Source organism: Taudactylus pleione, unplaced genomic scaffold, assembly GCF_031769625.1.
Source record: "Taudactylus pleione unplaced genomic scaffold, aTauple2 ptg000380l, whole genome shotgun sequence".
NCBI classification, from domain to species: domain Eukaryota; kingdom Metazoa; phylum Chordata; class Amphibia; order Anura; family Myobatrachidae; genus Taudactylus; species Taudactylus pleione.
In genome coordinates this window covers 6,700,001-6,727,500 of record NW_028284781.1, presented here as the reverse complement: position 1 = coordinate 6,727,500, position 27,500 = coordinate 6,700,001, and the positions used below count along the sequence as shown (strand labels likewise).

Here is a 27,500-nt window from a genome sequence, read left to right as displayed (position 1 = left end):
GCCAGAGCAGGTAGACGACTACTTCCACTCACGGCCATTAGACTGCGACTCGTATCAGTCATAGTGTCCCAACAACAGTTGTAAGATGGCGGGGCTTGCGGAAATATGGTCAAACATTGAGGTGCGTAGTGTGACGTTCAATAAAGGCAGAACAGACGTTCAAGATGAGCAGTGATCCGGCCGGCCAAAAACATCCACCACAGAAGGCAATTTGTGCCACATTGAAGGTCTGATTCAGGAGGAAAGAAGCATTCGAGTTAGTGACATTGCTGACAAGCTGAACATCTCAGTGGGTACTGTGCACAGTATCGTTCATGAGCAACTGAGGTACAGGAAAAAGTGTTCACGCCGAGTACCGAAGCAACTCACAGAAGTTCACAAAACCAATAGGATGGGATTGTGGATCGTGAACTTGAGGCGGTACAAGGAGGAGGGAGAGCAGTTCCTGCAGCGTATGGTTACAGGTGATGTAACGTGGGTGCATCATGTGACACCAGAGATGAAGCCAGCATCCATGACATGGAGACACACATCGTCCCCACCTACAAAGAAATTCAAAACAACTACATCAGCAAAGAAGGTCATGGCGGCCGTGTTTTGGGACCACCAGGGCGTGCTTCTGGTTGATTTCCTCACCAAGGAAGATACTGTGAATGCTGCCCGCTATTGTGACAGACAAGGTAATTCGGCAAACACAACCTGGTTTACTGTGAACAGGCGTCTTACTATTGGGAGGTACTGCACCATCCTCCCTACAACCCTGACCCGGCACCGAGTGATTTCCATCTCTTTGGACCATTGAAGAACCTGGGTGGAAGGTGATTTGCAACCGACAGTGAAGTTCACTAAGCCGCCATGTCCTGGCTTCAGGCGTGTGATACTGATTTCTTCTATGCTGGGATAGATGCCTTGGTGTACTGTTGGAACAAATGCTTAGACAAGTATGGGGATTATGTGGAAAAATAATATGTACCAAGGCCATACTAATAATTATATTTATATGTAGGAGTTGAATACATTTACGCAATGAGAGGTCGTATTACCTTATCTATTGAACCACCTGTGTACTAGTTTTTACTATAGCTTAACAACATCTACAGTAAGCTAGAGAATAGAATGGGGATGTAAAAATGAGAAGCTCTATTAGTGTATTGTTTCAGGCTTACTGTAATTCATTTAGGAAAAAATTACAGTTAGTGATATAGGGAGTACTTGTGGTCCTACCTGAGCAGGGAAAAACCAGAAGAAGAGATTGCTATCATAGGTTTTGTTCACAGTGAGATATCCAGAGTAACTCTTCACATTAGACCCCGGGAGTTCTCCTACAAGGCTTAACTCACGTGCTGAAATAGGACAGTATAGTTAACATGGATAAACATGTGGCAACCAGTGTTAACTGTGCAAAAATACAAAACTAAAATGTTTATACATACATGTACAGGGATGAATGCTCAAGTAAATAAAAAGGTCATAAGATATTAAATCTGTCTGTCTAACTGCTAATTTCAAATCCAAATATTTATATAAAAGAGTAACACCCTTTCTACCAAACGCATTGGGTACAACTTCATTTGCCTTTCACGGCCATATTTTTCCTGACTCAATCGGATGTCTGCTGTAGTATTAAGGTGCATACACACTAGACGATATGCTCCCTGAGCGATATCGTCTAGTGTGTCCCCGGCAGGCTGTGCTCAATGTCGTTCATGACATTGAGCACAGCCGCTGAACGATATCATTAGCGATATCGTTCAGCGCCGGGCTCTCTCACCCATTCCCTGACATGCAGCAACCTGACGAGGTCGTCAGGTTGGCCTGCATGTCAGCCCGATGAACGAGGATGACGAACGACCCGCGGGAACACGCGTCGTCGTCATCGTTCATCTTTTTTGTGTTAAAAATGGACGATAAAGTGGACGACTGAACGATAACGATATCGTTATCGTTCAGTCGTCCACTTTAATCGCCCAGTGTGTACGCACCATTAGATCCTGTCCCAAGAGGACTTCAGAACAATGCAAATTATACAGCGGAGCATATAACTATATCCTGATCTGTACCTAACCCCCCATGCCCTCTCAAACACAGATCTCCACCTATGTTTTCTTTAGGATATTTTTTTTTCCTTTGTAATCTCCTAAATAAAATGTCTTGAGATGCCCCTTTTCCACTGCATTGAAATACCCGGGTTATTGCACACTAGCTGTGATAATCTGCGTTGCGCAGGTTGAAGACTGGACCCTGAAATAAACCTGCAGCCTTTATTTGTTTAAATCGTCCTCGCCTATTACCCCATGTCGTGGATCCTGAAAAAAAACAGTTTGCCAACATGCATGCAAACAGTGGCGTAACTACCATGGGTGCGGCTATGGTGCCCGAGCTGCCTCTGTGGTCCGCCACTCCCCTGCACCCAGTAACGCACACAAGGTAGGCAGTGTTGATTTGGTGCTGGACCGACAGCCAATTACAGCTGGCGCACCGGCAGGCAGGCACGGCGAGACAGCGCCAACGGTCGCGAGACAATCAGAGCTCACAGACTGGCAGACAATCAGCAGTGGCGGCTCCTGATTGGCTGCCGGTCCACAAGCTCTAATTGGCTCAGACCAGCTCCAGATTCAAAATGCGCCAGCACTGTCTGTCCATGTCTGCAGCTGCGCCAGCTGTAATTAGCTGGCGGCCTGGCACCAAATACACATTACACAATTTAGTGCCAGACCGCCCGATATGTTGGCACTAGGCACATCCCCCCGCATGGAGTTGTCAGTCACATTGTCAGATTGAGCCGCATGTAGTGACAACTTGACGTTGTATCTGACAACCAATCGGGAGCGTGCTTGGTTGTTGGTAGTGCGTACTCACTGGCCGATATTGACGATGTGTCGGCCCGATCGGGCGACATTTCATGTACATTATCGGACAATGTCACACAATCCCTAAAGCTAGGTACACAGTGTGTGGCCTTGAACAAGTTCAAACCTAGGCAAAAACCTAATCCTGGTCAAACTACACCACCATGCCAAAATTGGTGGAGCTAGGTCCAAAACTCTGGCTGTGCATAAAGGACAGACAGACAGGCTTTCTCGCTTATTATAGAGATGAACGTGCAACAACCTGGGATTTTTGTCAGTGGAATAGGCGGAAAAGGCTCCACCCTATCAGGGTTTTACACAGTAAGTACCCCGGTGAGATGCAGTGGAAATGGGCCACCCGGGTCCAGTTTACAGCACTGGGAAACGCATTGGAGCACAAGGAGATCAGGTCATCTCCAAGCGCAGCACAGTGTATGTGCAGTGTGAACGGCGCCAATCCAGTGAAAAAGGGGTCTCTCCCAGGTCTGACGCGGTTTGGAATTGTGTACCAAATCCCAGGTCAGATCTGGGACTATGGTCGAAAATCGAGATTAAAGAGTTCTTCCGTTTCTCAAAAGAAAATATGTTTTACGAACAATTGGAACATTCAACACTAATGGTGCATACACACGTAACGATTTTGTAACCAACGATTTTCTGTCAGATTTTCCCTTGAAAAAGTGAACGATTTTTTGAAGTGTAATGAACGATTTTTACAACGATGAACGAAAAATGTTCCTTCCCTTAATGAAAATGGTTATGTTGGACAGTCTGAAATGGACGATGAACTACAAACGGGAGCGCACTTGAACGATTATCGATCATTGTAACTCAGAAACTGAACAATTATTTGAACGATAACGACATCGTTAACGACAAATCGTTCAAAAAATCGTTACGTGTGTATGTACCTTAACAGATCAAAAAGTCACCTTCCTCCTACAAGTAACAGAACTAGGGGATTCTCATGCTTTGGACCCTCCTTTGGGTGTTTAAGAAACTCACTCCTGACAGTGGCTGTAGTTTCATACTGCTCCAGGGCCTACAGTCTACAGCTTGGAAGTAAAATTCTAGCAGATGTGCATAGGTCAGCTGTGGATTAGACAACCTTTGACAACCAACATATGGAAAATCTTATATTTAGGCCTCAGGCTCTGATAATACTATACTGGTCAACATTTGAGATTTGGAAATTAGGACATTTAATCCAAGACCAACAAATCAACACCTCTAAAGCTTGGTACAAACTATACAATTATTGGGGCAATTCATCAATTAACGAGTGATTGGCCCGATTTATACAGTGTGGCCTGAGCCTTTCGGTGTTCCACCTATAAAACTGTTATAAAGCATCCACAGATGTATTCCTTTCATTATCCGATCAGTCGGCCAAGACAGAAAATCTGGACCTCAATCTCCCGATATCGAGCAGTGTGTGAATTCTGGATGATCTGCCCATATTACCTACGTTTTCCCATGACTAAGTCATCCTCCTTGTGGGCGGAGATATGCAAAATCAGAGCAGTATGCCCGAAAATCGGTAACTTAAAAAAATAAAATTTGTGTAGAAGATATAGGGGCTTCAGATTTGACAAAAAAATCACCTTGATCAAAAATATTGGGCAGTGTGTACCTAGCTTAAGTAATGAACCCCAACCCTTTGCCAACCTCAGGAATTGGGACTTTTAATGGGTATGGAGGTGGCAAAGCCAGGAACTTTGCAGTTCTGCTAATTTGGGGGAGGGAGGCTTATTGCAAAAAATCAATACAGGTCACAGAATGAACAGTGAGAACTCCAAAATATCACCTTCATCAATCTTCCCACTTTCCAAGTATGGTGTTAGAAATAGTGGCTTCCCAGGATCTCCTCCTGTTGTTGGGGGGACTTTTACCCCGTTAAACATTTGTCTGAAAGGGCTAACACCATAACTTTGTCCTAGGTTTACCAGCAGCACCAGCAACAGCAGACTTCTACAATGCTCCATTCTGAGAGCAGACTTCCTGCAAAACAAGAGAAAGTTTGAAGAGCAACATCTCCTTTACACATGTATACACCAAAATTAAGTGCTGGAACCAGGAGCATATGGAGAAGTGAGGAGTGGGGATATAAAAAGTTCCTTATTAAAATTTATGTATGGGATGTACATTTAATACACACACGTTCCCTACCTGGCTGCAATCACATCTCCATCCCTAATAGAGAAATGGAGAGTCAGCAAGCTCTCCTCCCTCCCCAATAGAGAAATACAAAGTCAGCAATGCTCTCCTCCCTCCCCAATAGAGAAATGCAGAGAGTCAGCAATGAGGGAGGGAGGAGAGCATGCTGACTCGGCATGCTCTCCTCACCCCCTAACAGAGAAATGCAAAGAGAGTCAGCAGAGAAATGGAGAGTCAATTAGGTAGGGAGGAGAGCCCTAATACAGAAATGCAGAGAGTCAGCATGCTCTCCTCCCTCCCTAATACAGAGTCAGCATGCTCTCCTCCCTCCCTAATACAGAGTCAGCTTGCTCTCCTCCCTAATAAAAATTCAGCATGCTCTCCTCCCTCCCCAGTACAGAAATGCAGAGTCAGCATGCTCTCCTCCCTCCCCAGTACAGAAATGCAGAGTCAGCATGCTCTCCGCCCTAATACAGAAATGCAAAGAGTCAGCATGCTCTCCTCCCTCCCCAATACAGAGTCAGCATGCTCTCCTCCCTCCCAAAAACAGAAATGCAGAGTCAGCATGCTCTCCTCCCTCCCCAATACAGAGTCAGCATGCTCTCCTACCTCCCAAAAACAGAAATGCAGAGTCAGCATGCTCTCCTCATTCCCAAATACAGAAATGCAGAGTCAGCATGTTCTCCTCCCTCCCTAATACAGAGTCAGCTTGCTCTACCCCCTCCCCAATAAAGAAATGCAGAGAGTCAGCATGCTCTCCTCCCTCCCTAATACAGAAATGCAGAGAGTCAGCATGTTCTCCTCCCTCCCCAATACAGAAATGCAGAGAGTCAGCATGTTCTCCTCCCTCCCCAATACAGAAATGCAGAGAGTCAGCATGTTCTCCTCCCTCCCCAATACAGAGTCAGCATGCTCTCCTCCCTCCCAAAAACAGAAATGCAGAGTCAGCATGCTCTCCTCATTCCCCAATACAGAAATGCAGAGTCAGCATGTTCTCCTCCCTCCCTAATACAGAGTCAGCATGCTCTCCTCCCTCCCCAATACAGAAATGCAGAGTCAGCATGTTCTCCTCCCTCCCCAATACAGAAATGCAGAGTCAGCATGTTCTCCTCCCTCCCTAATACAGAGTCAGCATGCTCTCCTCCCTCCCCAATAAAGAAATGCAGAGAGTCAGCATGCTCTCCTCCCTCCCTAATACAGAAATGCAGAGAGTCAGCATGTTCTCCTCCCTCCCCAATACAGAAATGCAGAGAGTCAGCATGTTCTCCTCCCTCCCCAATACAGAAATGCAGAGTCAGCATGTTCTCCTCCCTCCCTAATACAGTCAGCATGCTCTCCTCCCTCCCCAATAAAGAAATGCAGAGAGTCAGCATGTTCTCCTCCCTCCCCAATACAGAAATGCAGAGTCAGCATGTTCTCCTCCCTCCCTAATACAGAGTCAGCATGCTCTCCTCCCTCCCCAATAAAGAAATGCAGAGAGTCAGCATGCTCTCCTCCCTCCCTAATACAGAAATGCAGAGAGTCAGCATGTTCTCCTCCCTCCCCAATACAGAAATGCAGAGAGTCAGCATGTTCTCCTCCCTCCCCAATACAGAAATGCAGAGAGTCAGCATGCTCTCCTCCCTCCCCAATACAGAGACAGCATGCTCTCCTCCCTCCCAAAAACAGAAATGCAGAGTCAGCATGCTCTCCTCCCTCCCCAATACAGAGTCAGCATGCTCTCCTCCCTCCCAAAAACAGAAATGCAGAGTCAGCATGCTCTCCTCATTCCCCAATACAGAAATGCAGAGTCAGCATGTTCTCCTCCATCCCTAATACAGAGTCAGCATGCTCTCCTCCCTCCCCAATACAGAAATGCAGAGTCAGCATGTTCTCCTCCCTCCCCAATACAGAAATGCAGAGAGTCAGCATGTTCTCCTCCCTCCCCAATACAGAAATGCAGAGAGTCAGCATGTTCTCCTCCCTCCCCAATACAGAAATGCAGAGAGTCAGCATGTTCTCCTCCCTCCCCAATACAGAGTCAGCATGCTCTCCTCCCTCCCCAATACAGAAATGCAGAGAGTCAGCATGTTCTCCTCCCTCCCTTATACAGAGTCAGCATGCTCTCCTCCCTCCCCAATACAGAAATGCAGAGAGTCAGCATGCTCTCCTCCCTCCCTAATACAGAGTCAGCATGCTCTCCTCCCTCCCCAATACAGAAATGCAGAGAGTCAGCATGTTCTCCTCCCTCCCTAATACAGAGTCAGCATGCTCTCCTCCCTCCCCAATACAGAAAAGCAGAGAGTCAGCATGCTCTCCTCCCTCCCCAATACAGAAATGCAGAGTCAGCATGTTCTCCTCCCTCCCCAATACAGAAATGCAGAGTCAGCATGTTCTCCTCCCTCCCCAATACAGAAATGCAGAGAGTCAGCATGCTCTCCTCCCTCCCTAATACAGAGTCAGCATGCTCTCCTCCCTCCCCAATACAGAAATGCAGAGTCAGCATGTTCTCCTCCCTCCCCAATACAGAAATGCAGAGAGTCAGCATGCTCTCCTCCCTCCCTAATACAGAGTCAGCATGCTCTCCTCCCTCCCCAATACAGAAATGCAGAGTCAGCATGTTCTCCTCCCTCCCCAATACAGAAATGCAGAGAGTCAGCATGTTCTCCTCCCTCCCTAATACAGAGTCAGCATGCTCTCCTCCCTCCCCAATACAGAAATGCAGAGTCAGCATGTTCTCCTCCCTCCCCAATACAGAAATGCAGAGAGTCAGCATGCTCTCCTCCCTCCCTAATACAGAGTCAGCATGCTCTCCTCCCTCCCCAATACAAAAATGCAGAGAGTCAGCATGTTCTCCTCCCTCCCTAATACAGAGTCAGCATGTTCTCCTCCCTCCCCAATACAGAAATGCAGAGAGTCAGCATGTTCTCCTCCCTCCCCAATACAGAAATGCAGAGAGTCAGCATGCTCTCCTCCCTCCCTAATACAGAGTCAGCATGCTCTCCTCCCTCCCCAATACAGAAATGCAGAGTCAGCATGTTCTCCTCCCTCCCCAATACAGAAATGCAGAGAGTCAGCATGCTCTCCTCCCTCCCTAATACAGAGTCAGCATGCTCTCCTCCCTCCCCAATACAGAAATGCAGAGAGTCAGCATGTTCTCCTCCCTCCCTAATACAGAGTCAGCATGCTCTCCTCCCTCCCCAATACAGAAATGCAGAGTCAGCATGCTCTCCTCCCTCCCCAATACAGAAATGCAGAGAGTCAGCATGTTCTCCTCCCTCCCTAATACAGAGTCAGCATGCTCTCCTCCCTCCCCAATACAGAAATGCAGAGTCAGCATGTTCTCCTCCCTCCCTTATACAGAGTCAGCATGCTCTCCTCCCTCCCCAATACAGAAATGCAGAGAGTCAGCATGCTCTCCTCCCTCCCTAATACAGAGTCAGCATGCTCTCCTCCCTCCCCAATAAAGAAATGCAGAGAGTCAGCATGCTCTCCTCCCTCCTTAATACAGAGTCAGCATGCTCTCCTCCCTCCCCAATACAGAAATGCAGAGAGTCAGCATGCTCTCCTCCCTCCCTAATACAGAGTCAGCATGCTCTCCTCCCTCCCCAATACAGAAATACAGAGAGTCAGCATGTTCTCCTCCCTCCCTAATACAGAGTCAGCATGTTCTCCTCCCTCCCTTATACAGAGTCAGCATGCTCTCCTCCCTCCCCAATACAGAAATGCAGAGTCAGCATGTTCTCCTCCCTCCCTAATACAGTCAGCATGCTCTCCTCCCTCCCCAATACAGAAATGCAGAGAGTCAGCATGTTCTCCTCCCTCCCCAATACAGAAATGCAGAGAGTCAGCATGCTCTCCTCCCTCCCTAATACAGAGTCAGCATGCTCTCCTCCCTCCCCAATACAGAAATGCAGAGTCAGCATGTTCTCCTCCCTCCCCAATACAGAAATGCAGAGAGTCAGCATGCTCTCCTCCCTCCCTAATACAGAGTCAGCATGCTCTCCTCCCTCCCCAATACAGAAATGCAGAGAGTCAGCATGTTCTCCTCCCTCCCTAATACAGAGTCAGCATGCTCTCCTCCCTCCCCAATACAGAAATGCAGAGTCAGCATGCTCTCCTCCCTCCCCAATACAGAAATGCAGAGAGTCAGCATGTTCTCCTCCCTCCCTAATACAGAGTCAGCATGCTCTCCTCCCTCCCCAATACAGAAATGCAGAGAGTCAGCATGCTCTCCTCCCTCCCTAATACAGAGTCAGCATGCTCTCCTCCCTCCCCAATAAAGAAATGCAGAGAGTCAGCATGCTCTCCTCCCTCCCTAATACAGAGTCAGCATGCTCTCCTCCCTCCCCAATACAGAAATGCAGAGAGTCAGCATGTTCTCCTCCCTCCCTAATACAGAGTCAGCATGCTCTCCTCCCTCCCCAATACAGAAATGCAGAGAGTCAGCATGTTCTCCTCCCTCCCTAATACAGAGTCAAAATGCTCTCCTCCCTCCCTAATACAGAAATGCAGAGTCAGCATGCTCTCCTCCCTCCCCAATACAGAAATGCAGAGAGTCAGCATGCTCTCCTCCCTCCCCAATACAGAAATGCAGAGTCAGCATGTTCTCCTCCCTCCCCAATACAGAAATGCAGAGAGTCAGCATGCTCTCCTCCCTCCCTAATACAGAGTCAGCATGCTCTCCTCCCTCCCCAATACAGAAATGCAGAGTCAGCATGTTCTCCTCCCTCCCCAATACAGAAATGCAGAGAGTCAGCATGCTCTCCTCCCTCCCTAATACAGAGTCAGCATGCTCTCCTCCCTCCCCAATACAGAAATGCAGAGTCAGCATGTTCTCCTCCCTCCCCAATACAGAAATGCAGAGAGTCAGCATGTTCTCCTCCCTCCCTAATACAGAGTCAGCATGCTCTCCTCCCTCCCCAATACAGATATGCAGAGTCAGCATGTTCTCCTCCCTCCCCAATACAGAAATGCAGAGAGTCAGCATGCTCTCCTCCCTCCCTAATACAGAGTCAGCATGCTCTCCTCCCTCCCCAATACAGAAATGCAGAGAGTCAGCATGTTCTCCTCCCTCCCTAATACAGAGTCAGCATGTTCTCCTCCCTCCCCAATACAGAAATGCAGAGAGTCAGCATGTTCTCCTCCCTCCCCAATACAGAAATGCAGAGAGTCAGCATGCTCTCCTCCCTCCCTAATACAGAGTCAGCATGCTCTCCTCCCTCCCCAATACAGAAATGCAGAGTCAGCATGTTCTCCTCCCTCCCCAATACAGAAATGCAGAGAGTCAGCATGCTCTCCTCCCTCCCTAATACAGAGTCAGCATGATCTCCTCCCTCCCCAATACAGAAATGCAGAGAGTCAGCATGTTCTCCTCCCTCCCTAATACAGAGTCAGCATGCTCTCCTCCCTCCCCAATACAGAAATGCAGAGTCAGCATGCTCTCCTCCCTCCCTTATACAGAGTCAGCATGCTCTCCTCCCTCCCCAATACAGAAATGCAGAGAGTCAGCATGCTCTCCTCCCTCCCTAATACAGAGTCAGCATGCTCTCCTCCCTCCCCAATAAAGAAATGCAGAGAGTCAGCATGCTCTCCTCCATCCCTAATACAGAGTCAGCATGCTCTCCTCCCTCCCCAATACAGAAATGCAGAGTCAGCATGCTCTCCTCCCTCCCCAATACAGAAATGCAGAGTCAGCATGCTCTCCTCCCTCCCCAATACAGAAATGCAGAGAGTCAGCATGTTCTCCTCCCTCCCTAATACAGAGTCAGCATGCTCTCCTCCCTCCCCAATACAGAAATGCAGTCAGCATGTTCTCCTCCCTCCCTTATACAGAGTCAGCATGCTCTCCTCCCTCCCCAATACAGAAATGCAGAGAGTCAGCATGCTCTCCTCCCTCCCTAATACAGAGTCAGCATGCTCTCCTCCCTCCCCAATAAAGAAATGCAGAGAGTCAGCATGCTCTCCTCCCTCCCTAATACAGAGTCAGCATGCTCTCCTCCCTCCCCAATACAGAAATGCAGAGAGTCAGCATGTTCTCCTCCCTCCCTAATACAGAGTCAGCATGCTCTCCTCCCTCCCCAATACAGAAATGCAGAGAGTCAGCATGTTCTCCTCCCTCCCTAATACAGAGTCAGCATGCTCTCCTCCCTCCCCAATACAGAAATGCAGAGTCAGCATGCTCTCCTCCCTCCCCAATACAGAAATGCAGAGAGTCAGCATGCTCTCCTCCCTCCCTAATACAGAGTCAGCATGCTCTCCTCCCTCCCCAATACAGAAATGCAGAGTCAGCATGTTCTCCTCCCTCCCCAATACAGAAATGCAGAGAGTCAGCATGCTCTCCTCCCTCCCTAATACAGAGTCAGCATGCTCTCCTCCCTCCCCAATACAGAAATGCAGAGTCAGCATGTTCTCCTCCCTCCCCAATACAGAAATGCAGAGAGTCAGCATGTTCTCCTCCCTCCCTAATACAGAGTCAGCATGCTCTCCTCCCTCCGCAATACAGAAATGCAGAGTCAGCATGTTCTCCTCCCTCCCTTATACAGAGTCAGCATGCTCTCCTCCCTCCCCAATACAGAAATGCAGAGAGTCAGCATGCTCTCCTCCCTCCCTAATACAGAGTCAGCATGCTCTCCTCCCTCCCCAATACAGAAATGCAGAGAGTCAGCATGTTCTCCTCCCTCCCTAATACAGAGTCAGCATGCTCTCCTCCCTCCCCAATACAGAAATGCAGAGAGTCAGCATGCTCTCCTCCCCATCTAATACAGAAATGCAGAGTCAGCATGCTCTCCTCCCCATCTAATACAGAAATGCAGAGTCAGCATGCTCTCCTCCCTATCTAATACAGAAATGCAGAGTCAGCATGCTCTCCTCCCTCCCCAATAAAGAAATGCAGAGAGTCAGCATGCTCTCCTCCCTCCCTAATACAGAAATGCAGAGAGTCAGCATGTTCTCCTCCCTCCCCAATACAGAAATGCAGAGAGTCAGCATGTTCTCCTCCCTCCCCAATACAGAAATGCAGAGTCAGCATGTTCTCCTCCCTCCCTAATACAGAGTCAGCATGCTCTCCTCCCTCCCCAATAAAGAAATGCAGAGAGTCAGCATGTTCTCCTCCCTCCCCAATACAGAAATGCAGAGTCAGCATGTTCTCCTCCCTCCCTAATACAGAGTCAGCATGCTCTCCTCCCTCCCCAATAAAGAAATGCAGAGAGTCAGCATGCTCTCCTCCCTCCCTAATACAGAAATGCAGAGAGTCAGCATGTTCTCCTCCCTCCCCAATACAGAAATGCAGAGAGTCAGCATGTTCTCCTCCCTCCCCAATACAGAAATGCAGAGAGTCAGCATGCTCTCCTCCCTCCCCAATACAGAGTCAGCATGCTCTCCTCCCTCCCAAAAACAGAAATGCAGAGTCAGCATGCTCTCCTCCCTCCCCAATAAAGAAATGCAGAGAGTCAGCATGCTCTCCTCCCTCCCTAATACAGAAATGCAGAGAGTCAGCATGTTCTCCTCCCTCCCCAATACAGAAATGCAGAGAGTCAGCATGTTCTCCTCCCTCCCCAATACAGAAATGCAGAGAGTCAGCATGCTCTCCTCCCTCCCCAATACAGAGTCAGCATGCTCTCCTCCCTCCCAAAAACAGAAATGCAGAGTCAGCATGTTCTCCTCCCTCCCTAATAAAGAAATGCAGAGAGTCAGCATGTTCTCCTCCCTCCCCAATACAGAAATGCAGAGTCAGCATGTTCTCCTCCCTCCCTAATACAGAGTCAGCATGCTCTCCTCCCTCCCCAATAAAGAAATGCAGAGAGTCAGCATGCTCTCCTCCCTCCCTAATACAGAAATGCAGAGAGTCAGCATGTTCTCCTCCCTCCCCAATACAGAAATGCAGAGAGTCAGCATGTTCTCCTCCCTCCCCAATACAGAAATGCAGAGAGTCAGCATGCTCTCCTCCCTCCCCAATACAGAGTCAGCATGCTCTCCTCCCTCCCAAAAACAGAAATGCAGAGTCAGCATGTTCTCCTCCCTCCCTAATACAGAGTCAGCATGCTCTCCTCCCTCCCCAATACAGAAATGCAGAGAGTCAGCATGTTCTCCTCCCTCCCCAATACAGAAATGCAGAGAGAGTCAGCATGTTCTCCTCCCTCCCCAATACAGAAATGCAGAGAGTCAGCATGTTCTCCTCCCTCCCCAATACAGAGTCAGCATGCTCTCCTCCCTCCCCAATACAGAAATGCAGAGAGTTAGCATGTTCTCCTCCCTCCCTTATACCGAGTCAGCATGCTCTCCTCCCTCCCCAATACAGAAATGCAGAGAGTCAGCATGCTCTCCTCCCTCCCTAATACAGAGTCAGCATGCTCTCCTCCCTCCCCAATAAAGAAATGCAGAGAGTCAGCATGCTCTCCTCCCTCCCTAATACAGAGTCAGCATGCTCTCCTCCCTCCCCAATACAGAAATGCAGAGAGTCAGCATGCTCTCCTCCCTCCCTAATACAGAGTCAGCATGCTCTCCTCCCTCCCCAATACAGAAATGCAGAGAGTCAGCATGTTCTCCTCCCTCCCTAATACAGAGTCAGCATGTTCTCCTCCCTCCCTTATACAGAGTCAACATGCTCTCCTCCCTCCCCAATACAGAAATGCAGAGAGTCAGCATGTTCTCCTCCCTCCCTAATACAGAGTCAGCATGCTCTCCTCCCTCCCCAATACAGAAATGCAGAGAGTCAGCATGTTCTCCTCCCTCCCTAATACAGAGTCAGCATGCTCTCCTCCCTCCCCAATACAGAAATGCAGAGTCAGCATGCTCTCCTCCCTCCCCAATACAGAAATGCAGAGAGTCAGCATGCTCTCCTCCCTCCCTAATACAGAGTCAGCATGCTCTCCTCCCTCCCCAATACAGAAATGCAGAGTCAGCATGTTCTCCTCCCTCCCCAATACAGAAATGCAGAGAGTCAGCATGCTCTCCTCCCTCCCTAATACAGAGTCAGCATGCTCTCCTCCCTCCCCAATACAGAAATGCAGAGAGTCAGCATGTTCTCCTCCCTCCCTAATACAGAGTCAGCATGCTCTCCTCCCTCCCCAATACAGAAATGCAGAGTCAGCATGCTCTCCTCCCTCCCCAATACAGAAATGCAGAGAGTCAGCATGTTCTCCTCCCTCCCTAATACAGAGTCAGCATGCTCTCCTCCCTCCCCAATACAGAAATGCAGAGAGTCAGCATGCTCTCCTCCCTCCCTAATACAGAGTCAGCATGCTCTCCTCCCTCCCCAATAAAGAAATGCAGAGAGTCAGCATGCTCTCCTCCCTCCCTAATACAGAGTCAGCATGCTCTCCTCCCTCCCCAATACAGAAATGCAGAGAGTCAGCATGTTCTCCTCCCTCCCTAATACAGAGTCAGCATGCTCTCCTCCCTCCCCAATACAGAAATGCAGAGAGTCAGCATGTTCTCCTCCAGTCAAAATGCTCTCCTCCCTCCCCAATACAGAAATGCAGAGTCAGCATGCTCTCCTCCCTCCCCAATACAGAAATGCAGAGAGTCAGCATGCTCTCCTCCCTCCCTAATACAGAGTCAGCATGCTCTCCTCCCTCCCCAATACAGAAATGCAGAGAGTCAGCATGCTCTCCTCCCTCCCTAATACAGAGTCAGCATGCTCTCCTCCCTCCCCAATACAGAAATGCAGAGAGTCAGCATGTTCTCCTCCCTCCCTAATACAGAGTCAGCATGTTCTCCTCCCTCCCTTATACAGAGTCAGCATGCTCTCCTCCCTCCCCAATACAGAAATGCAGAGAGTCAGCATGTTCTCCTCCCTCCCTAATACAGAGTCAGCATGCTCTCCTCCCTCCCCAATACAGAAATGCAGAGTCAGCATGCTCTCCTCCCTCCCCAATACAGAAATGCAGAGAGTCAGCATGCTCTCCTCCATCCCTAATACAGAGTCAGCATGCTCTCCTCCCTCCCCAATACAGAAATGCAGAGTCAGCATGTTCTCCTCCCTCCCCAATACAGAAATGCAGAGTCAGCATGTTCTCCTCCCTCCCTAATACAGTCAGCATGCTCTCCTCCCTCCCCAATACAGAAATGCAGAGTCAGCATGCTCTCCTCCCTCCCCAATACAGAAATGCAGAGAGTCAGCATGTTCTCCTCCCTCCCTAATACAGAGTCAGCATGCTCTCCTCCCTCCCCAATACAGAAATGCAGTCAGCATGTTCTCCTCCCTCCCTTATACAGAGTCAGCATGCTCTCCTCCCTCCCCAATACAGAAATGCAGAGAGTCAGCATGCTCTCCTCCCTCCCTAATACAGAGTCAGCATGCTCTCCTCCCTCCCCAATAAAGAAATGCAGAGAGTCAGCATGCTCTCCTCCCTCCCTAATACAGAGTCAGCATGCTCTCCTCCCTCCCCAATACAGAAATGCAGAGAGTCAGCATGTTCTCCTCCCTCCCTAATACAGAGTCAGCATGCTCTCCTCCCTCCCCAATACAGAAATGCAGAGAGTCAGCATGTTCTCCTCCCTCCCTAATACAGAGTCAGCATGCTCTCCTCCCTCCCCAATACAGAAATGCAGAGAGTCAGCATGTTCTCCTCCCTCCCCAATACAGAAATGCAGAGAGTCAGCATGTTCTCCTCCCTCCCTAATACACAGTCAGCATGCTCTCCTCCCTCCCCAATACAGAAATGCAGAGTCAGCATGTTCTCCTCCCTCCCTTATACAGAGTCAGCATGCTCTCCTCCCTCCCCAATACAGAAATGCAGAGAGTCAGCATGCTCTCCTCCCTCCCTAATACAGAGTCAGCATGCTCTCCTCCCTCCCCAATACAGAAATGCAGAGAGTCAGCATGTTCTCCTCCCTCCCTAATACAGAGTCAGCATGCTCTCCTCCCTCCCCAATACAGAAATGCAGAGAGTCAGCATGCTCTCCTCCCTCCCCAATACAGAAATGCAGAGTCAGCATGTTCTCCTCCCTCCCCAATACAGAAATGCAGAGTCAGCATGCTCTCCTCCCTCCCTAATACAGAGTCAGCATGCTCTCCTCCCTCCCCAATACAGAAATGCAGAGTCAGCATGTTCTCCTCCCTCCCCAATACAGAAATGCAGAGAGTCAGCATGTTCTCCTCCCTCCCTAATACAGAGTCAGCATGCTCTCCTCCCTCCCCAATACAGAAATGCAGAGTCAGCATGTTCTCCTCCCTCCCCAATACAGAAATGCAGAGAGTCAGCATGCTCTCCTCCCTCCCTAATACAGAGTCAGCATGCTCTCCTCCCTCCCCAATACAGAAATGCAGAGAGTCAGCATGTTCTCCTCCCTCCCTAATACAGAGTCAGCATGTTCTCCTCCCTCCCCAATACAGAAATGCAGAGAGTCAGCATGTTCTCCTCCCTCCCTAATACAGAGTCAGCATGCTCTCCTCCCTCCCTAATACAGAGTCAGCATGCTCTCCTCCCTCCCCAATACAGAAATGCAGAGTCAGCATGTTCTCCTCCCTCCCTTATACAGAGTCAGCATGCTCTCCTCCCTCCCCAATACAGAAATGCAGAGAGTCAGCATGCTCTCCTCCCTCCCTAATACAGAGTCAGCATGCTCTCCTCCCTCCCCAATAAAGAAATGCAGAGAGTCAGCATGCTCTCCTCCCTCCCTAAAACAGAGTCAGCATGCTCTCCTCCCTCCCCAATACAGAAATGCAGAGAGTCAGCATGCTCTCCTCCCTCCCTAATACAGAGTCAGCATGCTCTCCTCCCTCCCCAATACAGAAATGCAGAGCGTCAGCATGTTCTCCTCCCTCCCTAATACAGAGTCAGCATGTTCTCCTCCCTCCCTTATACAGAGTCAGCATGCTCTCCTCCCTCCCCAATACAGAAATGCAGAGAGTCAGCATGTTCTCCTCCCTCCCTAATACAGAGTCAGCATGCTCTCCTCCCTCCCCAATACAGAAATGCAGAGAGTCAGCATGTTCTCCTCCCTCCCTAATACAGAGTCAGCATGCTCTCCTCCCTCCCCAATACAGAAATGCAGAGTCAGCATGCTCTCCTCCCTCCCCAATACAGAAATGCAGAGAGTCAGCATGCTCTCCTCCCTCCCTAATACAGAGTCAGCATGCTCTCCTCCCTCCCCAATACAGAAATGCAGAGTCAGCATGTTCTCCTCCCTCCCCAATACAGAAATGCAGAGAGTCGGCATGCTCTCCTCCCTCCCTAATACAGAGTCAGCATGCTCTCCTCCCTCCCCAATACAGAAATGCAGAGAGTCAGCATGTTCTCCTCCCTCCCTAATACAGAGTCAGCATGCTCTCCTCCCTCCCCAATACAGAAATGCAGAGTCAGCATGCTCTCTTCCCTCCCCAATACAGAAATGCAGAGAGTCAGCATGCTCTCCTCCCTCCCTAATACAGAGTCAGCATGCTCTCCTCCCTCCCCAATACAGAAATGCAGAGAGTCAGCATGTTCTCCTCCCTCCCTAATACAGAGTCAGCATGTTCTCCTCCCTCCCTTATACAGAGTCAGCATGCTCTCCTCCCTCCCCAATACAGAAATGCAGAGAGTCAGCATGTTCTCCTCCCTCCCTAATACAGAGTCAGCATGCTCTCCTCCCTCCCCAATACAGAAATGCAGAGAGTCAGCATGCTCTCCTCCCTCCCTAATACAGAGTCAGCATGCTCTCCTCCCTCCCCAATACAGAAATGCAGAGAGTCAGCATGTTCTCCTCCCTCCCTAATACAGAGTCAGCATGCTCTCCTCCCTCCCCAATACAGAAATGCAGAGAGTCAGCATGTTCTCCTCCCTCCCTAATACAGAGTCAAAATGCTCTCCTCCCTCCCCAATACAGAAATGCAGAGTCAGCATGCTCTCCTCCCTCCCCAATACAGAAATGCAGAGAGTCAGCATGCTCTCCTCCCTCCCTAATACAGAGTCAGCATGCTCTCCTCCCTCCCCAATACAGAAATGCAGAGTCAGCATGTTCTCCTCCCTCCCCAATACAGAAATGCAGAGAGTCAGCATGCTCTCCTCCCTCCCTAATACAGAGTCAGCATGCTCTCCTCCCTCCCCAATACAGAAATGCAGAGAGTCAGCATGTTCTCCTCCCTCCCTAATACAGAGTCAGCATGTTCTCCTCCCTCCCTTATACAGAGTCAGCATGCTCTCCTCCCTCCCCAATACAGAAATGCAGAGAGTCAGCATGTTCTCCTCCCTCCCTAATACAGAGTCAGCATGCTCTCCTCCCTCCCCAATACAGAAATGCAGAGAGTCAGCATGTTCTCCTCCCTCCCTAATACAGAGTCAGCATGCTCTCCTCCCTCCCCAATACAGAAATGCAGAGTCAGCATGCTCTCCTCCCTCCCCAATACAGAAATGCAGAGAGTCAGCATGCTCTCCTCCATCCCTAATACAGAGTCAGCATGCTCTCCTCCCTCCCCAATACAGAAATGCAGAGTCAGCATGTTCTCCTCCCTCCCCAATACAGAAATGCAGAGAGTCAGCATGCTCTCCTCCCTCCCTAATACAGAGTCAGCATGCTCTCCTCCCTCCCCAATACAGAAATGCAGAGAGTCAGCATGTTCTCCTCCCTCCCTAATACAGAGTCAGCATGCTCTCCTCCCTCCCCAATACAGAAATGCAGAGTCAGCATGCTCTCCTCCCTCCCCAATGCAGAGAGTCAGCATGTTCTCCTCCCTCCCTAATACAGAGTCAGCATGCTCTCCTCCCTCCCCAATACAGAAATGCAGAGTCAGCATGTTCTCCTCCCTCCCTTATACAGAGTCAGCATGCTCTCCTCCCTCCCCAATACAGAAATGCAGAGAGTCAGCATGCTCTCCTCCCTCCCTAATACAGAGTCAGCATGCTCTCCTCCCTCCCCAATAAAGAAATACAGAGAGTCAGCATGCTCTCCTCCCTCCCTAATACAGAGTCAGCATGCTCTCCTCCCTCCCCAATACAGAAATGCAGAGAGTCAGCATGTTCTCCTCCCTCCCTAATACAGAGTCAGCATGCTCTCCTCCCTCCCCAATACAGAAATGCAGAGAGTCAGCATGTTCTCCTCCCTCCCTAATACAGAGTCAGCATGCTCTCCTCCCTCCCCAATACAGAAATGCAGAGTCAGCATGCTCTCCTCCCTCCCCAATACAGAAATGCAGAGAGTCAGCATGCTCTCCTCCCTCCCTAATACAGAGTCAGCATGCTCTCCTCCCTCCCCAATACAGAAATGCAGAGTCAGCATGTTCTCCTCCCTCCCCAATACAGAAATGCAGAGAGTCAGCATGCTCTCCTCCCTCCCTAATACAGAGTCAGCATGCTCTCCTCCCTCCCCAATACAGAAATGCAGAGAGTCAGCATGTTCTCCTCCCTCCCCAATACAGAAATGCAGAGAGTCAGCATGTTCTCCTCCCTCCCTAATACAGAGTCAGCATGCTCTCCTCCCTCCCCAATACAGAAATGCAGAGTCAGCATGTTCTCCTCCCTCCCTTATACAGAGTCAGCATGCTCTCCTCCCTCCCCAATACAGAAATGCAGAGAGTCAGCATGCTCTCCTCCCTCCCTAATACAGAGTCAGCATGCTCTCCTCCCTCCCCAATAAAGAAATGCAGAGAGTCAGCATGCTCTCCTCCCTCCCTAATACAGAGTCAGCATGCTCTCCTCCCTCCCCAATACAGAAATGCAGAGAGTCAGCATGCTCTCCTCCCTCCCTAATACAGAGTCAGCATGCTCTCCTCCCTCCCCAATACAGAAATGCAGAGAGTCAGCATGTTCTCCTCCCTCCCTAATACAGAGTCAGCATGTTCTCCTCCCTCCCTTATACAGAGTCAGCATGCTCTCCTCCCTCCCCAATACAGAAATGCAGAGAGTCAGCATGTTCTCCTCCCTCCCTAATACAGAGTCAGCATGCTCTCCTCCCTCCCCAATACAGAAATGCAGAGAGTCAGCATGCTCTCCTCCCTCCCTAATACAGAGTCAGCATGCTCTCCTCCCTCCCCAATACAGAAATGCAGAGAGTCAGCATGCTCTCCTCCCTCCCCAATACAGAAATGCAGAGAGTCAGCATGCTCTCCTCCCTCCCTAATACAGAGTCAGTATGCTCTCCTCCCTCCCTCCCCAATACAGAAATGCAGAGTCAGCATGCTCTCCTCCCTCCCCAATACAGAAATGCAGAGAGTCAGCATGCTCTCCTCCCTCCCTAATACAGAGTTAGCATGTTCTCCTCCCTCCCTAATACAGAGTCAGCATGCTCTCCTCCCTCCCTAATACAGAAATGCAGAGAGTCAGCATGCTCTCCTCCCTCATACAGAAATGCAGAGAGTCAGCATGCTCTCCTCCCTCCCCAATACAGAAATGGAGAGTCAGCATGCTCTCCTCCCTCCCTAATACAGAGTCAGCATGCTCTCCTCCCTCCCCAATACAGAATGCAGAGTCAGCATGTTCTCCTCCCTCCCTAATACAGAGTCAGCATGCTCTCCTCCCTCCCTAATACAGAAATGCAGAGTCAGCATGCTCTCCTCCCTATCTAATACAGAAATGCAGAGTCAGCATGCTCTCCTCCCCATCTAATACAGAAATGCAGAGTCAGCATGCTCTCCTCCCTATCTAATACAGAAATGCAGAGTCAGCATGCTCTCCTCCCCATCTAATACAGAAATGCAGTCAGCATGCTCTCCTCCCTACCTAATACAGAGTCAGCATGCTCTCCTCCCTACCTAATAGAGTCAGCATGCTCTCCTCCCTACCTAATACAGAGTCAGCATGCTCTTCTCCCTCCCTAATACAGAAATGCAGAGTCAGCATGCTCTCCTCCCTACCTAATACAGAGTCAGCATGCTCTCCTCCCTCCCTAATACAGAGTCAGCATGCTCTCCTCCATCCCTAATACAGAGTCAGCATGCTCTCCTCCCTCCCTAATACAGAGTCAGCATGCTCTCCTCCCTCCCTAATACAGAAATGCAGAGTCAGCACGCTCTCCTCCATCCCTAATACAGAGTCAGCATGCTCTCCTCCCTAATACAGAAATGCAGAGAGTCAGCATGCTCTCCTCCCTCATACAGAAATGCAGAGAGTCAGCATGCTCTCCTCCCTCCCTAATACAGAAATGCAGAGAGTCAGCATGCTCTCATGAAGTTTTAGACAAAAAAAAAAATTTTGAAAATGGTTTTAACGTATTGGGTCTGATTATTCGATGGGCGGTATGGATGAGTCGTGTTAAATATCGCACGTGGTCGCAGCAGGTGGTTTAACGGTTTTTAAAACAGTTTATACAACACGAAAATATACTTGCACCCATTTTAACTTACCCCCAATTTAGGTGGAACAGTAATTTTCTGGAAAGTATAGCTTTCTATCTTTTCAAAATTTTTTTTGTACTGCGCCCAAAATTAGCTTGGTAGTTTTTTGCCAAAGTACGCAACTTGCGATTTTTTTTCTGGCCATTTATCAGTAGGGAAGGGGGGAGGTTGTGTCAAAAAAGGTTCTAAAAGAAATCCCCTCATTTTTAGCATGGTCTGAAGAAAGCTTTCCTCCAGTTTTTTTTTTTTTTTTTTTCGCCTGTTGCCATGTTTGACTGTTTTTTGGCGAAAATTTTACCTTTTATTGGGGTGGGGGGGGGGGGGAGAACATCCATTTTCGGCAAAAAGGCGAAAGAAACAGCAGTGTTTGCCACTAATTGAATACAACCCTAAATCTGCATCAACGAAACTTGGCGTGAAAAAAAATAAAAAATGCGGCCACTATATTGTAGAACTTTATATACAGATTCAGACTCGCATCTGTAGATTTAGAAAGTCATTTAATAAACTGGTTCAAGCCGTATAGTTTACCACTAGTAACAGAGCACAGTGCCAAGCTGTTAGTACTATGGCCTCATACCTCCTGATTCAGAGCTCATAAGAGGTAGGGGGTTATACAGTTGACATTTCATTCGAAAGTGGGTAGGGCTTATTTTACTTTTCTTAAGGATATTTGCTGCCTGACCATGCTGGGATCATGGGTTCAGTTCCAGCCAAATTCCCGTCTGTATGGAGTTTATGTTCCATATTTACCTACTCTCCCAAAAGCTGCAGGAGACTCCAATTTTTCGGGTAGTACCCGGCACCCATGAAAGAGTGGACGAATCTCCCGCATCCCGCAAAACGGAGAAGATAATATCAGGAATCATGGCTCCGTAGGGAGGGGACGGAGCTACAATGACTCAAATGGCATCTACAAGGACCCTCAAAAGGGCCGAAGCATTATTGAGCATAATTTTTTACATGTAGTTAAATTACAAGCCGACTCTTAACTATGCGTTATTGACGGTGTATAATCACAGGTCACAACAACACCACGTCTATTGTGCATGACTCGTCACAGGTCTGAGTCATCAGACCTAAAAGGTCATGCCAATTAGACAGCAGGTGCAAGACTTGTTTAATTGGCCACATAAAAGGGTCTGCATGTGCCAGAGCCGGTTACTGTGTTATAGGAGAGTCACAGTGCTGTACAATACTTAGCCCAAAAGGGATTGATATCTTATCATATTGACTATTGTCCATCTTCTATCACCTGTATCCTCTAATCTTCAATAAAACCTACTCTGGCTTGAAACCAATGTGTGGACTAACCTTGTTTACATCCTTTAACAGAGCCGTAACTAGACTTTTTGGTGCCCTTTGATAGAGAGTTGATGCCCTTTGCCAGAGAGCATTGGCACCCCCCCTCCCAATTTTTAATAAGGCACATAAGATAGTGAGCCTGAAAAAGGGCCATGGCCTCATGGAGAAGAGATAGGGGAGGCTAGGAGATACTGGTGATAAAAGAAGAGGAGGCTACAAGTGAGAATGATAACCAGGAAAGTTGACAGGCCCAAATAGCACCCTTTGCCCTGCGGTGCCCTGTGCCATGGCACAGGTCACACTACCCTAGTTACGGCCCTGCCTCTATGCATCTACCAACTTATAGGCATATGCCAACACTAATGTAAAAGCCATGCCCTGCCTTTTGAAGTAGCCAGCTGCATCTCCTCTCTGGGAGAATCCCTGAGAGGAGATAAAATAAGTAAGCAAGTACGTTATGTTCTTCCTGCGTTTGCCTGAGTTTCCTCCCAAAATCATATTGGTACTGTAGGTTAATAGTCTAACAAAATATGGACAGCATCTTCCGTACCCACTGTAATAATGTAAATTCCGCTATAGAAACATTTAAAAAAAAATAAAATAAAAAATAAATAAATAAAAAAACTCAAGACAATAGCAAAACTGTTGCAGGGCATACGGGAATGTGTAGTCCCAAAGCAGCAGGAGGGCCACATTGTTCAATACCCCTGATCTACACTAAAACCTGATAGCTGTTTGGAAACTAATGCTGGGTATACACTGGCACAATTGTGTGCGTCGGCCAGTGTGTACAGACGATATTCCTGAACGATGACGTTCACAGGCATATTGCATCGGTTGTGCATCACAGCCGATGCCCAATATATCTGAAGATATATTGCTGCATCATGCCGGCTGTACGGGTGGTCAGTGGACCGTAAATACACTTGCTGCAGAGGCCGCCAATGACTGACAGCTCAACTGGACATGCCCGCCAGTTGTGACAGTCACGACACGTCGGGCCAACAACTGGCAAGTGTTTATACATTTAGCAATCGTCAGATTGATACAGACCCTTAAAACTGTACATTAACTGAAATGGTTAAAAGCTTAATTTTTGTACCATATGGTAACCCAATGTGTGCTTATGTGTTAATTTTTTTTTTGCAGAGTAAAAAGGTGAAACTGTATCAGCAGTGGATTTTTATTTCACTGGGTAATATACAAACACATACATTTCCTGGCGATATCAGGCGGTTCATGCTTTTAGGTGTCAAAACATCAAAGAGCTACTCTATCCACAGCTCTAAATAAACCCTGCAAACTGACATTTACAGGAATATACAAATAACTCAGTTTCTGCTAAGCAAGTAATAGGTGAAGGATTTTAATGGAAGGAAAAAAAAAAAGCCACAACCACAATTATTCAGCTATGAATAGGCACACCAATGTGTAACTCATCACAAAACTGTGTTAAAGTACTTTAGACCACAGGGTCTCAAACTCTGTCCTCAGGACCCCAAACAGTTTATGTTTTTCAGGTCTCCTCACAGAAACTCAAGTGATATAATTAGCTCCACCTGTGGATCTTTTAAAAGCAAGTACGTTATGTTCTTCCTGCGTTTGCCTGAGTTTCCTCCCAAAATCATATTGGTACTGTAGGTTAATAGTCTAACAAAATATGGACAGCATCTTCCGCACCCACTGTAATAATGTAAATTCCGCTATATAGTGAGTAATGAATGCACCTGTGCACCTGCTGAGTGACCCGGAAAAATGTGAACTGTGTGGGGTCCTGAGGACAGAGTTTGAGAACCACTACTTTAGAGTATATTTCTACTATGGTTATCATCTGAACACCATATAAACTGAAAAATAATTCTACCCAAAGGGGAAGGCAGACTGATCTGTGTGGCATCCATCACAATAAGTTTTCACCTACTACTGTAGCCAGCAGCACTGTGATTCCTATTCAAATGGGTGACTCATACAACAGCCTTCAAAGTTACTGTTAATTAATACCCATTTCACATCGCAATGCTAGGTCGCACCTGGGATTTTGTCCACGTGTCCATCCCGGGTGCGACCCGGCTGATACCCCTTTCAGACCAGTGGCTCGACCCGCCATCACGTGCCGAACAGGTTACATCGAGCTTGACACTGCACAGCGAGCCGGCTTGAACCAGTGTTCAACCCTGTTCATTACCCGGGTTGAAATGCTGAGTCGCTCGACCCGGGTTTTTTCAACTGGGCCCTGTCACACTGCACAACAACCCGGGTTACTGCACGTTTATGTGAAATAACTCGGGTTATTGCTGCCAGTGTGACAGAGGTATTAAAAGAGGCTTACCTTAGTAGTAGAGAGCGTAAATGTGGGATTATAATCCTTTATTTCATTATCATGGGGCCACAAGGGGCTAGCAATGCCATGTATCTTTGGCGGCACAATCAAAAATCGTAGTAATGTAGCACCAAATGGATGTAGAAATCTATATCATCAGTAAAACTACCTTAGCTTAGGCTGGAGTTACCCTTGGATAAACCCAATTTTTAATGACCATATTAAAATGAAATTAAAATGTAGCAAATTAGCTTACATACTCTTATCAGCTCAGCTTGTACGTGTCACACAAGACAAAGTGGAGCCAAAACACTACCCCCCCCCCCCCAAACACACACACAGAAATTAAAATAGAATAATGGCAGATGATGATAGAGCTGTACTCTCCTGCTGCTCCTTGAACAGCCAATTAAATGAGATTGCGCACACATATGGCAGCATGCAGTGAACATTTTCCATCCCACACCAGCCCCTGACTCTAATTAATAGACCGTTCTGTGAGCAACAGCTTGCAAGTCATTTCAAGGTGTTTGTTTAATTTGGTTTATTGCAAACATACTCCAACAAAAATAGGCTATGTCAAAGCACTTCCAATACTATACTTTGTGTTCTTTAAAATGACCGACTGTTACTTAAATAAGAGGTAGGCAAAGTCAGGCACTTCAACTGCTGTTGAACTATATATCCCAGCATGCCCTGCCCCAGTTTTAGCATACCCCAACAGCAAATGTGGCAGAGCATGCTGGGATGTTTAGTTCCACAACCGCTGTATTGCCACATGTTGCCTACCCCTGACCTGAAACCATGACATTGCCATTCATGTAATTTTCTGTGCAAATCTGTAAAGAAGGCAACAAAATGCTAGAATGTTGCAACTACCTGAAATCGGCCATCGGTGTGTCCAAGCTTCCTGTGCATTGCACATAAAGCAAAACTGGGCCATGCCTGCACAGAGGCTTCTGGGAGGACTGATACTTTGCTCCCAGCCAGAATCACTGAAGTATCAATCAGCTGGTCCGGCCATATTTTATTGGCAAATAAAGGCAACAGCTGCTCTATCGTCACATATTAATAAATATATCGGATGCAGGTCAAGAAAGAAGAGCATCATGCCTGGTCATGTAAAAATTTATGAGGAACTATACAAGATTGTTACAAATAACCCAAACCTACCCCCGATAGATAACCACCAGTGAAAGATGTCATGCTGTGTCATCACATTAACCACAAGAAATACAGCATGTAGATTGTGCCTAGTAAGCACACACGAGAGTTGTTGCACGTGTCTAAAAGCCGATTTCAGCAAATTATAGATAGACGTTCCTATTTCTATCACTAACCGGCTCATACGATCATACATACTTTAAAGCACAAGAAAAAAGAAAACACATTATCCACAGGGGAACCATTACATGAGTACTGGTTGATATAGAAATCCCGATATGTACAAAGAACAGAGATTTTTCTTCTTGTCCATATTGAACCTATATTATGTGAAGACGCAGTGGCACTTTTACCACCAAAACTCAGGCCACTGTGCACAATCCTCAAATCTAGCCCTACAGAATATCACTACAGGTTTTGGGTGCATACAATCGGGTGTGTGCATGTAGTAGATTTCTCAAAGAAGCATGTGAGTAGAGGGCATCAGTTTAGTCTGCAGGGTACAGTGTACATCATACCACTCTCCCTGAATATCTTTGTGACTCACGAAATTTAGAGACCCACTTAAACCCGAGCGAGCAGGTCACCTTCCTGCATCCCACCAACTAGAGAAATAGGATGGACAGGGTGGGCTCATGATATCCGTATACTCAGCAAACCGCATCATCATAGATCAGCCTCTCGCCATGTGGGCAGGTTTTGCAGCATTGTGCTGTGCGGGTTGTTGCTAAGTTATGAGATTCACCCGGCCATCACCTGTATCTACACTCTGGGAACTCTCCTGGAGGGGACTGAAAAAGTCTAGATTAAAGGGCCTGATTCAGAGATGGATGGTATTGCGCATCCGCAAGGAAGCACCCGTGCAATACCGTCCAACTAAATGCAAGTGCAGCAGGTGGTGTCTGTAGGAAATAGAGACCTCCTGCTGGCATCGGAGATTCTAGTTCAGCTTCTGTAGACGTTGCCTCGGATCACCATCAGTCACGATGGTTGTGGCTTTGGCCAGACTGCGTAAGCTGAGACTTACTCAGCCTGGTCGACAGAACTGGACAGCCAGGAAGTCTTTGCCTGACGATACAGACCCTGCACGCCTGCAAAATGAGGAAGAGGCACCTCCGTTTTGAAGAATGGTTCCGGTCCGCGCCCCCCAAAAGCAGCAGCATGTCAATCATGATGCAGCTAAGAGCGAGCCAGGAGGCAGAATGGGTCCTGCGTCTGCACAGGCCCAGAACCATTGGAAATGCATGCAAACCATCGGGTTTGTGTACACATCTAAATCAGGCCCTATACCAGTGGTTCATGTTTTGCAGGTCACCCAGCAGGTGCACGGGTGTAATCATTACTCACTGACACATTTTAAAAGATCCACAGGTGGAGCTAATTATTTCACTTGTGATTCTGTGAGGAGACCTGGAAATCATGCACTGTTTGTGGTCCTGAGGACCAAGGGGTCATTCCGACCCGGTCGCAAGCA

General features: G+C 48.1%; 1 protein-coding gene across 1 annotated transcript in view; it reads right to left on the bottom strand.

The window, feature by feature from the left end:
- The window catches only part of CPVL (carboxypeptidase vitellogenic like), a 174,502-nt gene that overhangs the window by 136,411 nt on the left and 10,591 nt on the right, over positions 1-27,500 (bottom strand). Inside the window, exons 2-3 of the mRNA XM_088445417.1 lie at positions 4,657-4,850; positions 1,225-1,343 (exon numbers count right to left, since the gene is read on the bottom strand). Coding sequence (XP_088301543.1) covers positions 1,225-1,343; positions 4,657-4,850 — 313 coding nt within the window. The remainder of the gene's footprint in view (positions 1-1,224; positions 1,344-4,656; positions 4,851-27,500) is intronic.